The sequence below is a fragment of the Lycium barbarum genome, chromosome 6 (genome assembly GCF_019175385.1).
Source record: "Lycium barbarum isolate Lr01 chromosome 6, ASM1917538v2, whole genome shotgun sequence".
Lineage (NCBI taxonomy): Eukaryota > Viridiplantae > Streptophyta > Magnoliopsida > Solanales > Solanaceae > Lycium > Lycium barbarum.
In genome coordinates this window covers 31,177,730-31,194,758 of record NC_083342.1, presented here as the reverse complement: position 1 = coordinate 31,194,758, position 17,029 = coordinate 31,177,730, and the positions used below count along the sequence as shown (strand labels likewise).

General features: G+C 36.7%; 1 protein-coding gene and 1 long non-coding RNA gene across 5 annotated transcripts in view; one reads left to right on the top strand and one right to left on the bottom strand.

Annotated features, from left to right (window-relative positions):
- LOC132643694 (dynamin-related protein 3A-like) overlaps nt 1–2,836 on the bottom strand; it is a 48,482-nt gene extending 45,646 nt beyond the window's left edge. For 2 of the 4 annotated variants that reach the window (XR_009583708.1, XM_060360216.1), the window contains exons 1-4: nt 2,327–2,836; nt 1,085–1,367; nt 980–1,008; nt 782–883 (exon numbers count right to left, since the gene is read on the bottom strand). Coding sequence is in view for 3 of the 4 variants with exons in the window: in XM_060360216.1 (XP_060216199.1) it covers nt 782–883; nt 980–1,008; nt 1,085–1,367; nt 2,327–2,686 (774 nt within the window). In the remaining variant the exon portion in view is untranslated. The remainder of the gene's footprint in view (nt 1–781; nt 884–979; nt 1,009–1,084; nt 1,368–2,326) is intronic. The other 2 variants (XM_060360217.1, XM_060360215.1) reach the window with 2 other exon arrangements.
- A 3-nt stretch (nt 2,837–2,839) lies between these two features.
- LOC132643696 (uncharacterized) lies at nt 2,840–14,314 on the top strand. Its single transcript, XR_009583709.1, has 5 exons — nt 2,840–3,311; nt 3,645–4,690; nt 6,024–6,151; nt 13,746–13,877; nt 13,989–14,314. It is a non-coding gene; the product is annotated as an uncharacterized LOC132643696 (long non-coding RNA).
- Nucleotides 14,315–17,029: the final 2,715 nt, after the last annotated feature.

The following is a 17,029-nucleotide window of genomic DNA, read 5'->3' as shown; positions in this document are numbered from 1 at the left end:
CAAATAATAAAGAACAAGCAAATAAAATGCTAGAGGCCAAACACCAGGTTACTACTACATGAGAATAAGACCTTAATTGTGACGGATCTTCAGACTGATTGGAAGTATGCAATTAAAAGTATTTGACACATATTATATTGCCGACATTACAGAATATTGTCAGCCAAGATAGCAAAATTCGCTGCATAGGTTTTTTCTAATGGATAGCTGCAGGTTTTATACTCATATAAAAAAAAATCAGTTTCAAAAAACAATAAAAAAAATTAGGTTAGTATCATGTTGAAGAGGTTAATAGGAGGCAAGATTTGAAGCACCAAACTTTTAAAGCTAGCATCTCTTCACCTAAAGTTTAAACTACAGTAACGCAGAGGAGACCTAGAAAACAGGTCAAGGCACCAAGTAGTCCAAAAGATATCAGTTAAAATATAACAAGAGTGAACACGTGCACTATCAAGAAAGAAACCACAGCCCTAAAGAAGAATTGCTAATGAATGAAAGCACAAATGTGCTAGTTAGAGAGCATGGACTGGAAATGCCACTACAAAAACAAAATAGAAACCTGTCAAATGCCTGGAAAATAGAAGTCGTGAAAGTAAAAGGTACAAAAATGAAGCGAAACTCCAAAACATAAACATGAAATCTCCAGGAGAGCTCAAATCGAGAAACTCTTCACAATGGAAATGATATCATAGCTTATGGAGAGAAGTTAAATGGCCCATTTGCAAATAAAATCACGCTAACAAGTTTCACTATTTTCCATCATGTCAAGTTGAAACATTACCTCCTGACTGCGATTCACAACGCCAACATAACCAAGGCGAAGGGGAATCACTTTTCCAAGTAAAAAATTACGAGCATCAGTGCCCCTATCCATGATGTCCAACTAAGGAAAGAAAGAAAATTCAATCAATGAAAACCAACTATGAATACAGAAACATAATAAACAAAAAGAAAGAATTTCATTTTCAATCAATCTGACCTTTGTGATTACTCCAATGGTCCGATAACCTGCAAGAAGAAACCATTGGATAAGAGTCTTAGAGGCAACTAAACTCACCTAGCGAAATCATATCTTGGGACATACCATCCGGGTCAGCATTTCCAGCAATCTGAAGAGCATCTGAGTTTGCTAGGTCAGCATTAGCAGGTGTTACAGCCAGTATTAAGCAGCTTGGAAGTTTAATATAAGACATTATCATAGTTCTGATCCGGGCTTCAATATCAGAAGGCTGATCACCAACAGGGACCTTTGTTATGCCCGGCAAATCCACAAGAGTAATATCAAGAACATTCGGTGAGAAAATCTTCAAACGTATCTGCTTATCTGAAACACCTTTATTCACTCCCGCTTCCCGCTCTGTCTCCGCCTAAAGCCAATCATAAGGAATTAGAAGTTGGGAAGTGAAGAAATTACTTAACTGTTACCAGTCTCAGAAGAAAAAAGGAAAACATTACTTACGTGCATGAGAAAACAAAAACATACATACAACAAACTGAGATGTCTCCTTTTGAGTGTCCCACTCACGCAATACTTGCTACAAGATGTTATTGTTACCAAAAACCACAATGCAAACAGTGAATACTAAAATGCAGATATTTTTTGATAATGAATTAAAATGCAGATATTTCCACAGAAAACTCACATAGAGTCCTTCAAAACCGATTTCTGTAACCTTATCGTGTCGAACTCAATGGTGTCAGTTATAGCGATCCTACTACTATAAAAGTACATATGCAAAAAATAGTAAATTGAGTGAAATTTCTGAATTAGATTGTGCATTAGAGAGCAGATAAAATATCCTCTGTATTCTCTATTTCATGGAGATGCTACCTCAATTCTACAATTAAACACATTGACCTATTGACTGTTGTAACTTGTAATTGGAGTATACCATTGTCCCCCCTCAAGGTAATCTCCACTTTTCAACTTCATTATCTGATGACTGAAGTGAACTCCATGCAAGAGTAATGGTATATAATAACTAAAATAATGAGCATAATCTATAAAGAACGACATAGACACACCACAGTGTATTATAACAAGTGTGTCGCCTTAAAAATCACAAAATAGTACTTTTCAATCATAATACATAAAGTTATTGGCTAAAAAAACCCTACACTATCATGTTTTTGCTAATTTCGTACCTAAACTATATTTGCTTCCGTTACTCCCTGAACTATAACTTTCAAGGGTTAAAAACCCCCCGACTGAATATTTGTTAGTGTGTGTACTCCACGCTCCTAATCCAATTAAAAAATGTCCCAAGGCTATATTTGAATATTCAATGTAGCCTTATTGGAAGTTTACAGAAGGGGCAGACTATACCTGAATCTCGGAACGAATTTCATTGAAATCAAAGAATCGTTTGCCAGGAAGGTGCAAGAACTCTCCCCATTCATCTTCATTACGTTTGGTCTGTATAAGCTGTAGAACAAGGGGGCGGCGAGTACAGATATCAGAACCCCTAGGCAAGAAATCACGACCAACAAGGGCTTCGAGAACACTGGATTTGCCACTACTCTGACTACCGACAACAGCAACCTGAGGCAGCTCAATGGTAGACTGACTTCCAAGCTGTGCGAATATGTCTTGGAGTTTGTTCACTATTGGTATCACTGACTGACCCAACGCCCCCGTATTCGAGGACGATGCAACTACGGGAGCTGGAACTGAATCATCTGCCATTGAGTAAGATTGTGATGTTACGATCGGAAACCCTAGAGAGGAGATTTTAGGGGTTTGACAAACGAATTTGAAAATCCTTCTTTCCGACACAGAAGGGGTGGTATATTGTATGTATCCTCTCGTACCCCACAAGCAAAGGGACAGAAAAATAATTTTCGAGGTTTTGTTTTTTTATTTTTGCACTTAACGAACGTCTTAGGGCGTGAGGTAAATATTTTCTCAACAATATTTTTCTATTTGATTGATCAATACTTTTTCTAAAAAATTAAATTCATATTATTATATCATATTATATTTGTCTATCCTCCTCCGCTTCATCTATTTTTGGGTGAGTTTAATATGCTTTTTTTTCTGAGTTTTTTGTTTTTGTCACGGAACTTGGGTTGTATTTTTGTGGTCTTGCAATTTTGACCTAGGGTTCTGAATTGGAGATTAAAATATACATCTTAGAATTTTCTATGCATTTAGAACTCGCGAGGTGTTCTATTTTTGTCTCTATTTTTCCCCTTCTAAATTCTGGAAGATCTAACAGAGAAGATTCTTAAGAATTTGAGTACTATGATGTTCGTGGTGTTAGTTTTTCAGCATCTATAGAGCAAGTGATACGTAGGCCCATAGTTTCAAGGTATCGAATTTCCTTCTTTAAGTTTTACTTTCTAAATTTGAATTTATCAGTTTTTCTGAGTGATTTTATATCGTTAAGTGTATCCAATTAAAAAAAATTGGGCTATTTACCTTAGAAATTAAGGTGTATTTAACCCTAAGAGGCGGAGGATTAGTCAGGTCGTTTTCTGTTCCTTCACCTTCTTAAATTTTTTCTTAGCTTTTCCCATTGCTCTGTCTTTTTTGCTTTCTTATGCTAATTTTTTTTTCATTTACTACTGAATTCAAATATACGACAGTTATAATTTTAGGTTTGTTGTCTCAGATTTTTGGGTTTCTCCCTTCGTATTTGCAGTAGCCAAATTGGCTTGCTTGATTGAGTCCGCGGAAGCCACCATGGAGAGCCACCGGTGATGTATATGAAAATGAGGGAAGTCAACAAGAAAATCCAAAACTTCGTCATGTCGTTTTAATAATTTGTTCGGTTTAACTTCCAGTATTTTCTTCGCAATTGAATGTTATATCTTCTCTTTGTCATATCTTGATAATCTGTACACTCGAAAAATTGTTAAGAATAAGCAAGGATTCAGTAGGATGTATATCTCTAAAACAAGATCACAAGTAATCTAAAATTTGAGACCAATTATTATGCAACTGAAAATTCAACTTCACGAACGTCTTGAACCGACGACCTTTTATGCCTTTGACCAATAGGATATTAACATAAGTTTACGTGTGCTGAACAAAGGTGCTTGCAAAGCACAATGATCCTTGAATCAGAGTCGTTATTGAGGACGACACAGTTTTGTGTACATTTATCCAAGGTTGGATCAACGTAGTGGGTTGTGCATAATCTTCTGTACTTTGGACCTACACATTTAGCGTATCTAATGCTTTGGGTTTTTATATCGGATTAACTATCTGCTTGGTCATATGACCAAGAAGGAACCCAGTTGTTATCATTTAGTGAAAATACTATAAACAATGATGTTTTTTATGTGGAGTTCTAAATAATTGTGATTAAGGCATTTCATTTGTTCTTCACACTGGAAAATACTGCCAAATTATTTAATCAAAAGTGTTGCATGAGTTTGCAGAAGATACATTTAATTCAAGCTTCTCAAACAAATGTAGTATTGTATTTAACATGTGCGATGGGGATAATGTACTTTAAAAGGGAGAAGTTGGAATTTTACCATGGTAATATTTGTATTTCATTTTGAGAAACTTCTGCTCAATCAACCCTTTCCTTTTTAGGATTTTAAATTTGGCGGAGCTTCATTTCAAAGGTGGACCAAACAATGAAAAAGTCTCCAAATGCATATAGGGTTTTTTGTTGGAGTTGATTGGAAGGACGGCTGAAGAAGTTGCTAATTCTGATATGTGAGTTCATACTAAGAGGTAAGAGTATTTCAAAAAAAAATTATAGGATTTTTGTTGTGATTAATTCAATTTATCATATCTTTGGTCATAATATGTCACTAATTGTGATTTCAATGTTTGCTATTTTAATTATTCTCCTTTTTTTTCCTGTTGTCAGCTTTTAATTCTGCAACTTCTTTAAATTGGGATGTATATAATTATGCATTTCCTCCTCTTCCTCTTAGATTATATTCACCCTTATAATACTATTTCCCTTTTCATTGTCTCATTGTGCGATAGTGTGTGTTGATTTGTGGTGAGCTTCAACCTTTTTTGGTTCCCTGTTTTGTGGATAATTCCTTTATGTCTTTTTCGGGTACATGCCGGTTCTTTGAACTCCTATTAAGAAAAATTGTGCTTATGCCTTTTTTTTTTTTGGCACAACTTAGAGTTACAACAATTTGTTGTTTTATGGCCTTTCTATTAACTCTACGACACTTAACTACTCCTAACTTGCAATGCATGTGTCCTCTTAATACTCAAGTTTCATATAGCTAAATCTCTTGCAGTGCAACTTTCTTACTTTGGCTAATATGTGTGAGCATAAAGAAAATGTAGATATGGTAATTATTTTTCCTATATGATTTGATTGTTAAAGAATCGTAATTAAGAATATGGTTGTAAATTGAACAATTTTATCAAAATGCCAATAGTTTGCTCCCATTCCTTCTCTAAGTTATTGGTTTTTATTTAGTAGACTTGATTATTGGCTGGAGTTGGGTGTAATAATGTGCATTAGTAGACTTATTAACGATTTTTGTTGATCCAGTGAAAGACGTATTACTCTAAATGACTGCTCAGAAGTAACAATTATGAAAATGAAATTGAGTTTATGCCTTCATACGTGTTTGTCTTTAATGTTGGAAAATATTAACTATTTGCTTCACTGTGAGAAGTTTCAGTCCATAATGGAAAATTAACAATGAGGGAGATATAGTATGATCCGTGTTTCCAGTATTACATAGGATGTTTAACTTGTGGTCTTTAGTTATGGGATTTTCTTATAGTTATTGTCGACTTTCATCAAATGCATATACACATTATGAAATGCAATTTATAAATATTCCATTCACATGACCTATGTAAGATCCTTAAGTTTTTTTTTTTCATTACTTTTTTTGTTATGGAACTTATTTGTATACAGCTATAACAAAAATCACGTGAAAATCGAACAGTTTTTTGATCAATCTAATCTAATTTGGATGATATATCAACTGTTGAAGCTATTAAAGGAAGAAATCTGAAATTTGTTGTTCTTTGTTTTTAAACAAAATTCTATTTCCATGATATATGTTGTTATTTTCGATTACAGGCAAGCACAAGAAGGAAATTAAGAAGTTAAGCTGGACAACCATAAAGGTTTTGGATAGGTTTAATTGCATACACCAGGAAAATGCTCCTCAGCCATCCCATTCAACAAATAATTTCGTTGATTTTTAGGTAATATTATGCTCCTCTTTTCCTTCATATAATATAATGCTTTCTTCCATGGTAACTATGTCTTATCTATATTCTGATCTTGAGTGTCACAATAAAGAATTTTCTTTAATTTTTAATGAGTTTGATTGATTGACAAAGTGATCAAGATTCTGAGAATTTACTCGACTTCTCTGGGATTGCAGTAGATAATTGTAACTCTTGAATACAGGAAATATTGTTGTAGGGTCAAGACAATAGAGACTTGTTGCTTTACATAGCCAGTTTCTAGAGAACTGAATACATAGTTAACGGAAGTTTCTCTAGCTATAACAAAATAAGAAATATTTCAGATGATAATTTTACAACTTGAAAGGGTATCATAAAAGAAATTTCTTTACACCGGACATCTCAAAGTTATTAAATTTTTCAATTTGTTCTCTAACAAAAGATATCTTCGAGTCCAAACATCATTGATAGATAGTTTATGAAACACAATCAAGATAGCAAACTAAGTCAAGAAATCAATAAATCTAGTACTGGCTTCCTTCTTTTAAGGAAGTTGGATCACTTAACCAAATCAGTCATTAAACAGAAGGCTATCTTATTCTATTCTCTATTTTAGTAAATAAACAAAAACACAGGAAATAATGGAATTTTGCATAAAAATTATTTCTGTTGAATGTAATTGAAAAGAAAATGACACATTATAGAGCCTAGTAATCTTACAAATATTATAAGACATTTTTCTACAAATATTACACTATGCACTAACCTAGGCAGCAGGCATAATTACAGGTAAAGCATGCAGCTTATTTTGACACAGAGTAGCCTTTATAGCACGCTGCATCTGTAAATGATGTATCGTCAAGGGCCGCAAATACTTTTTTCTTCATAAGACATGTCCTTTATTTATAGGAAAAATTTAAGGCAGGTTCATTTTAGAGTTCACAACAAAATTACAGTCAAATTTGTATAAATCAAAACATTCATAATTTGGGTAAATAACGATGAGATATGTACTGCAAGCATATGACATAAGGCAGCGAAATGTTTGAAAATTCAAAATTCGGACCGAGTCAATAAAATGATACATTCTTTTTAAAAGAATATATAAAAGGACCACTAATTATACTAACGCAATATCTCAACTTTCAAATATATTGACAAGTAATGAAAAAGGGCAATCCTTTCTTCATGAAGTGTAGATCTATAAATGTGTTACTGTAGAGAAGTCGAAGCCTATACTCTTCTATATATCAGACAGTCTGAAATTAGTTAATAAAATTTAAAAAAAAAATGCAAATGAATGGCATTATAAGATGATATGTTACTATTTGAATGTGAATATGATAAGACGATTTTTGAAAGAGTCTTCATTTTATGTGTTTGGATGAGAATATACATATTTCTTTCCTTCTATTTGGAAACTGGATGCAATATGTTAAAGTTTGGTCTGATTTAATTATAAAGCTTTGTTCTTCTTGTCACTTGAAAACTCAGCAGCTTTTAGGATTTGAGTGGAAATTACATGAATTTAATGGTTCTACTTTATTTATTTAAAACTTTTTGTGTTAGAGGACCCTTAATATTTTAAAAGGAACTTGAATAATGTGTGATTGACCACTTAAAAGGACGACATTCTGTTAAGTCCAAAAGAATCCAGCTACAGTTTGTGGCACTGTAAAGCTGTATTCCATCCCCAAATGACAAGAACCTTACTTTTGGTTTGTTTTGCCCACCTAGGAGATTTCCACTACTTCCAAGGAGATAGTGGATGTCGGAATATACATATCAATATGATAGTTATTAGAAAGGAAAGAAAAAAACAACAGGACATGTACGGTTAAATTAGTGTTATAGTAATATTTTCTGTTTCATTTTATTCATGAGCATATTCACTATATTTAATTGTCCGCTGTTCCTATTGTCAGTAGGTGACTGCTTCATTGTGATGAATGCATATGCCAAGTTTGGAAGATAGGGTAGACTTAGTGGAGATCGTTGGAGTTCTATGTTAGGAGATATATGTCACGACCCGAATAGGGGGCCGCGACGAACACCCGGTGCTAGCCCACCCGGGCACCCCTTAGCTTACTTTATTACTTACATCTAGGTGAGCCACATAATTAGACATACATTCCTTTCGTTTATCGAACTAGTCCCATTGGACAAACACCTCTTCATATCATCATAGGCATTTATGCCACATCGATGTACGTGGGCCAACATGGCCGACAAAATGATATACAAAACATGGGCAACAAGGCCAGACATATCTAACCACAACACGTGACTACGAGCCTCTAAGGAGAGTATGACAAAACATATGAGCGGGATAGGACCCCGCTATTCCCATAATCATATACACAAAAGAATAAGTACCCAAAAGCTATGGCTCTGGAAGAAAAGAAGCTCTGCTATGCAGTCTCTGAATAAGCAGCTATGGATTAAGTCTATCTCCCAGTGCACCTGCGGGCATGGCGCAGCGTCCACAAATAAAAGGACGTCAGTACGAAGAATGTACTGAGTATGTAAAGCATGATCAACATCGATATATGTATAAGCATAGTAAACAACATGTGAAGTATCATAGGAGGGGAGATAATAATATCATCGTCATAGCACTTACTTGCATTTCATAGGACTTTCCATTTCTCATACGCACTTATACACATACATCGTCATCCGTATTTCATAATAGTACTCGTACCATACTTGTGCTCATATTCGTATACATGTCCTTATTCGTATTCATATACATAGTCTTATCACATTCGTATTCATATTATATACATAGTCATTTTATATACATAGTATTTACATAACATACCCGACCTCGTAGGATCGCTGTTTCATATACATACTTGGCCAACCAAGGCTCAAGGTTGCTCATACCTGGCCCTACCAAGGCTTCAGGGTTATCCGTACCATCTGCAGAGGTGTGCGCGCGTTTCGTAATCGTATACATACTTTATACATATTCATATACATATATTCTACCCGGCGTTATAAGCTCGGGGTTTCATTATAGCCCTTCATAGGCACATATAAGTATAATAGCCCGTAGGCACCTTTAGCATCATTATTATTATTATTATCATCGTCATCACTATTATCATCATTATCGCTACATCTATGTCCTAGGCTTACTCGTCATATGAAGTGCGTAGTACAATCGTAGTACATATCAAGGATCGTGAGCTTATGAGCTCGGAATATCAATCATTTGAAGACAACATACTCATATAGAGGATTTTAGGAAATTGGCCAAGAACCATGCCTTATGAAAGAAGGGTTAGCCTTACATACCTTTTCATCGGATTATTCTACCCTTGCGCATTCCCTTCCAATGTTAGCGTTTTTACCTTCATCAATATCATAACAATGGCCATTAGTCATTCACATTATCCACATTCCTCAATTTACTCCTAATTCACCCATATTCATGGTCATAACACCCAGCCAAAGCATAGATACGGTGCTGAGGACCGCTAGAACTGGGAGCTCTGCCTCTACCCCTACCAGGGCCAACTGGCGCATGTGAACCTGGCCCCGTAGGGCGTACAGATGTCGAAGACCCGGCTACCGACCCTGATGGCTGGGTCCTACCTCTACCATGCACTGAGGAGCAATCACGCATAATATGGCCTGGTCGACCGCATGAATAGCAAACATCTGAACCCAATCGGCACTGACCCCAATGCAACTTCCCACACTGGGAACATCGTGGCACAGATGGCTTTGACTGGCCTGAATCATCTCTAAACTCAGGTCCTGAGTAACTCGGACTCGGCCCTGAACGAGCAGACCTATCAAATCTCTGGCCTGAAAACCGTGGAGGTGCACTGGTCATAGAATAGCCCGAATGTCTAGGGAACTGCTGCCTGTGTCCGCCTCTGGACTCACTCATTGGGCCTGAAGATCTGGCCCTTTTGCTGTGACCCCCATCCTGTTCGCGTTCACTTCTCTGCTGCTGTAGTCTTTTCTCTATGTTCTGAGCATGTGCCTGGATGCGTGCAATATCCATACCGTCCTGAAGGGACGCAGTCAAGCATTTATCCATCAAATGTGGCCCTAGGCCCTTTACGAATCGGTGTACCCTGTCGCCCATATCTGCTACCATGGCCGAATCATACCTAGCCAAGGAGTTAAAACGGAGGCTATACTCTAGGGCACTCATACTACCTTGCCTCAAGTTCAAGAATTTATCGGCCCTAGCTCGCCGAACTTCTGGAGGCATGTAATGACGGAGAAAATCATCAACAAATTCTTGCCATACCAGGGGAGGTGCATTGGCTCCCCGTGAAGCCATCCATACCGTATACCACTGGATCGAGACATCTCTCAATCTATATGACGCTAGCTCTACCGACTCGGTGTCCGAAGCATGTATCAATCGGAGCGTCCTTAGCATACCATCAATAAAATCCTGGGGATCCTCTTCCGGCTTTGACCAAGAGAATTCCGGAGGGTTTAAAGTAATAAAGTCACGGGCCCTTGCATTAACAGCCCTATCACCGTACCCTGAACTGTGCCTCTGAGCCTGGGCCGCAACCAATTGAGTCAACAAGGTAATGGCCTCTTTCACATCCTGGCCCGAAGCATTTGGTGGAGGAGCTAGAGGTGCTGGAGCGGGGGCTGAGGCTCCCTCATGCTCCTCAGAAACGGGCACTGTCTGGGAGGACTGATATTGAGCCGCACTCTGGGACTCACTTTCCTCTACTACCGGTGGCGGTGCTCTTTTAGCCCGCTTCTCTGCCACCGTCTTGCCCTTTTGGGCTGCTGTAGCCTTTTTCTTTACAGACATTTCTGAAATACACAATACACAATACACGATTAAGGAACAAGAATTTCTTACATCATAGCTCTATCGCACGATTCTTATGAAGAAAGAAGGTCATTTATTCCTAAAATGTCCGCAGCTTCTTGTTTATAAGTGTGGCGTGCAACACACCCATAACCAAGACTCTACTAGACACGGCTCGTAGACACACCCTAGGACTGAACTGCTCTGATACCACTTTTGTCACGACCCGACTAGGGGGCCGCGACGAGCACCCGGTGCTAGCCCACCCGGGCACCCCTTAGCTTACTTTATTACTTACATCTAGGTGAGCCACATAATTAGACATACATTCCTTTCGTTTATCGAACTAGTCCCATTGGACAAACACCTCTTCATATCATCATAGGCATTTATGCCACATCGATGTACGTGGGCCAACATGGCCGACAAAATGATATCCAAAACATGGGCCAACAAGGCCAAACATATCTAACCACAACACGTGACTACGAGCCTCTAAGGAGAATATGACAAAACATATGAGCGGGATAGGACCCCGCTATTCCCATAATCATATACACAAAAGAATAAGTACCCAAAAGCTATGGCTCTGGAAGAAAAGAAGCTCTGCTATGCAGTCTCTGAATAAGCAGCTATGGATTAAGTCTATCTCCCAGTGCACCTGCGGGCATGGCGCAGCGTCCACAAATAAAAGGACGTCAGTACGAAGAATGTACTGAGTATGTAAAGCATGATCAACATCGATATATGTATAAGCATAGTAAACAACATGTGAAGTATCATAGGAGGGGAGATAATAATATCATCGTCATAGCACTTACTTGCATTTCATAGGACTTTCCATTTCTCATACGCACTTATACACATACATCGTCATCCGTATTTCATAATAGTACTCGTACCATACTTGTGCTCATATTCGTATACATGTCCTTATTCGTATTCATATACATAGTCTTATCACATTCGTATTCATATTATATACATAGTCATTTTATATACATAGTATTTACATAACATACCCGACCTCGTAGGATCGGTGTTTCATATACATACTTGGCCAACCAAGGCTCAAGGTTGCTCATACCTGGCCCTACCAAGGCTTCAGGGTTATCCGTACCATCTGCAGAGGTGTGCGCGCGTTTCGTAATCGTATACATACTTTATACATATTCATATACATATATTCTACCCGGCGTTATAAGCTCGGGGTTTCATTATAGCCCTTCATAGGCACATATAAGTATAATAGCCCGTAGGCACCTTTAGCATCATTATTATTATTATTATCATCGTCATCACTATTATCATCATTATCGCTACATCTATGTCCTAGGCTTACTCGTCATATGAAGTGCGTAGTACAATCGTAGTACATATCAAGGATCGTGAGCTTATGAGCTCGGAATATCAATCATTTGAAGACAACGTACTCATATAGAGGAGTTTAGGAAATTGGCCAAGAACCATGCCTTATGAAAGAAGGGTTAGCCTTACATACCTTTTCATCGGATTATTCTACCCTTGCGCATTCCCTTCCAATGTTAGCGTTTTTACCTTCATCAATATCATAACAATGGCCATTAGTCATTCACATTATCCACATTCCTCAATTTACTCCTAATTCACCCATATTCATGGTCATAACACCCAACTTCGTCCATTCGTCTAAAGTGTCTAGTTCATGATCTTAACACCATTTATATAACATTCATATCTCAACACACAACATTCATAATTCCATTCAAACTATTTCTCAAAATGTCACTATTCATCATTCATGACCTACTTGACCATATTTTTCTACAATCCATGTATTTGAACTCTCCAATACCTTAAACATCATGTAAAAATCATGAATCTTACCTTAGAAGTTGTAGGAAAAAGCTTTGGTTGATAATACTCCACTTTGAGCAAAACCCAAGTTTTTCTCCATTTGGTTCTTGACTTGGATGATCTGTGATGATGTTCTTACTCTTAATTCACTTGCTTTATGTTGTTGATCCTCAAATATCCTTGAAAACTTGTATAATAATAGTAGAGAGAAGTTGTAGAGAGAGAGGGTGTAATGTTGTAATGAAATGAAACAAGTGTTGGTCTCTTTATTTAATGAATTACAAATCTGTGTTGAAGTGAATAGTGGTCGTAAACTGAGTTTACGACCCGTCCTTCAGTTACGGACCGTCCATCATGGGCGTATTTAACCATTTCCAGAACCAGAAACTTGGACTGCTTGTATGGTGATTTACGACCATGGTTCCAGGTCGTATTATACCATTTCCTCGACTGGCAGAAACTTGAAGTCTTGCATGCCAATTTACGACTGCCAGTTTACGGACCGTATACCATTTTACGGTCCGTCCTAGTACTTTACGACCACTGGGCAGTTGCAAATCTGCAACTTCTCATATTTCTTAGACTTCTCATTCTAATCACCCACATCCATTTGCATGCATTGCTCACCTTGTATCTCGTCTTAACTTAGCCAACTTTCTCATCTCACATCGGATACCTTTGAAATCTCGCCTAAGGTCATCAAACGTCGTTTCTTACTCATGGACATCATACACTCATACTCATCACTAGTTCATTCACTTTCATACCAACGGAAAATTTTCCGAGGTGTAACACTATATCTGTTCTTTAAGCAAGCACTATTCGTTTCCTTGCTATCTTAGGTGTTGTGGTATGTTTTCCTTTTCATACAATCTGAAATTATATCTACTTTAAGTTTCTGGTGCCTGTCACGTGAACTTCAGAATTTTAGGCTGAGGGTGTAGTAACATTTTTGGTCCTATTATTCTCCAGGTGGACATTAATGAAAAATGTTATTTCTCCAGTTGTTGGTGTGATGCAAGCAGTGTCAGCTTCCATATGCTCTTCGATGCCACATAACATTATAAAAAAGAATGGCACCAAGTGCACTGCATAAAGATTAGAGTAAGCTTTTCCCTTTGTCGCTGTGATTAAGATTCTCATGTTATTAGATTCTGTTGCTATTGCAGGTGGTTGTTTAAACTGAAAAGCTGAATAACGTGATTTTGGTTGCAGAGCTGGGATGCCTTGGGTGGCAGTGCAATGACTACAGATTAAGAATTCTTCAAGCTAAAAAGTAACAACTTACTGCTCTACTACTTTGAACATGGAAGAACAATAACGGCTTGCGGTGGATAAAGTTGGTCGACAAACTCAGAGACGGGAGCGCTTTGCTGCAAGCTCTCATGTTGACAAATGTCTATGTTGTGCACTTTATATGTAACCGAGGAAAATTGTAAGAAAGTAGTATATTGTTCAGTTCATGGAATTCTAACGACTATACATGTATTAGGAAACTTATGCTACTTCTATGCCATTATATTTAATGCATAATCATTTTATAAGAATTAATGTTTGCAGTTTGTTGGGTACACTTAGCTAGAGAGAAAAGATTCTCAATTCTGACATTTGCTACAACATTAACCATTTGTGCTCATATTGCTGCTGCTAGCGTCAATCGTCTATGTATGTAAGCTTATTTCTTTTTAATTCTTTACAACCACTGAATAAGTTAAAATGTTGGAGCACGGGGCATCCCCATCTAGTTATAAATATAAGACAAATGACTTCACCAATGAAAATATGTAAGTTCCACAAGTGGCATTATCTATTGATGGTCACTTCCTCTTCCAACACACTCCAAGCCCAACCCCATAACCTGTAACCCAACCATACTGTTTGACTAGATTAGATACAAATATTTTTGGACAACGTTTTCAACTTGTGTACCAAACACAAAAAAAAATGAGTAAGAAAATTACTTATTTGTTCGTGGAAAACATTCTTCTTCATACCTAACACTTATTCAAATCTCAATCATTAAGTTTGTTCCTTTTTATGTCTGAATCTTAATTATTCAACTAGTGAATTTGTCCGCGTTTAGCACACTACATTAATAAATTTAGAATTATATTTTTATAAATCAAGTTAAGATAGAGAGATTATCTTTTATTTACTTAAAGTTGAAGACTTCTTTTCCCCTACTAACAAATGGTACAACAAAAGAAATAGATTCTTTACAATAAGTGTAACTACTCGTTAGGTCGTTTTGATTGTTTTGCTATCTTACCTATTTTACCCCCGTGGACCCTCCCCCTAGCTTCTCTAGAGTGTATTTGACTTATGGGGATGGGTGGCGCAACTCCCGAGGCATTCAAATGTTTTTGGAGTGAGAAAATAAAGTTTTTGAGAATTCTTAAGTGTTGGTGTTAGACCCCGTATTTTACACGTCGAGTTATTCGCGAAGGAATTGACATGAGATAGAAACCTCGGATTTTTAATTTCTAAACTAGAACTAATCGGTTATAAATTTTACTTAGTATAAAAATGTTATTGGAGATTAGAAACTACTTAATTGTGGTGTTAAGTAAAAATTAGTGGCAACAATGAGCCAAAATGCACCATAACATGCCATGTCCAAAAGATGACTCAAGGTCATCTAAAATAAGGCTATTATGGAAGACAAACAAATATGCATTTAAACATTAATTCATCCACTACACTTACATTGTATTGTGGACAACTAAATTGAAGGAAAATTCCATGTGAGGTTCGGCCAAGATGGCTGAAAATAGGGGAGAAAAAGTTGAGGCATGCATTTGAATATTGAAGGTGTCCATTATTTTATGAAGGCATGCATTATTTTATGAAGACATACAAGTTGGATGAGTCATAGCACATTTAAATATTGACCATTCATCCTTGTATGATTGCAAGGGACAAAGGTTAGTGTATGATTCATTCACTACACATGCAATTGTCTTGTAAACAATTAAAAGTAAAGGAAAAAGGAGAGACAAGGGGGGGCTCGGCCAAACACTTAGCCGAAAGTCAGGGAGAAAGAAATGAAATTTAATGCAAAGTTAATTGAGTGCTCAAGGTCATGAGTGGAGCATGTGTTGTGTCCAACTTGTAGGCATATTAGTTTAATAAAATGGAAGACTAAGATAGATCATCTTCTCATTTCAACTTCACAACACAAAAATAAAAAACTTGAAGCCTAGAGAGAGAAGCTCTCGGCCAAGAGGGCTGAAATTGAGCTCTTTGAGTGTTGATCAAAAAATAATTTCTTCAAGCATTTCAACCCTTTAGAAGGTCCCTAAAAACGTGAAGATAGTCATTGGAGCAACAAGAACCATTATCATTTCAATTCACAAACTCTAGCCAAGTTGAGAAGTCGAATTGTCAAGGTAAGATCTAACTTTCTTTTACATGTGTTAAGGGTGATATAGATGTGTGAATATAAGTTTCATGCATGAAATGATGTGTGTTGATGTTGGAACATGATAGTAGACATGAAATTATATATGTTGATGTTGAAGTATGGTTGTAACTTGATGAACATGAATTGCATGCATAAGATCATGAATGTTGGTGTTGGAATGTTAATGTGGCCATAGGGACTGTTTTAGTGGCCATGGTGGACTGATTTTCTTTAGTAATTATGGTTGATGCTATCTTATATTTCATGGTAAAAAGAATAAAAAGAATTGGAAGGTTAAAGGTGAAGTTATGTTAGTATGAATATAAATTGAATCCATGAGATTTCGTGTGTGATGTGGAAGCATGTTGAAACCGTGTAGGGACTGTTTTGTGTGGAAGATAATGAACTGATTTTACTTGATATTTTGATTGTTGTTGTCATGAATTTTATGATGGAAATGAAGGTGTTTGATGGTTGGAGTTGAAACTAAAATCATTTGTGAGTTGTTGTAAGGATTATAGTGATGACAAGGTAGCTTAGTTGCGTATGAAGTGATGATGTACATGTCGTGTGGTTGCTGGTCATAACTTACTGAAATTATATGAAAAGAAGACATGAAATAAGGTGTAAGAATCGTATGTAGTTCGCTTAATATGTTGTAAACGTTTGCAAAAATTCCGAGCATCTTTATGTTGTTGGTTAAGGATTGTTTTGGACGTGTTGTTGTTTTTGTTAAGTTGGAAAAACTAATTATAATTAAGAATATACATCATGTTGTCATAGTAATTGGGCTGTTATAGAATCATTATGATGAAGTATTACGCCTATAGACTAATGAGAATAAAATAGAGGT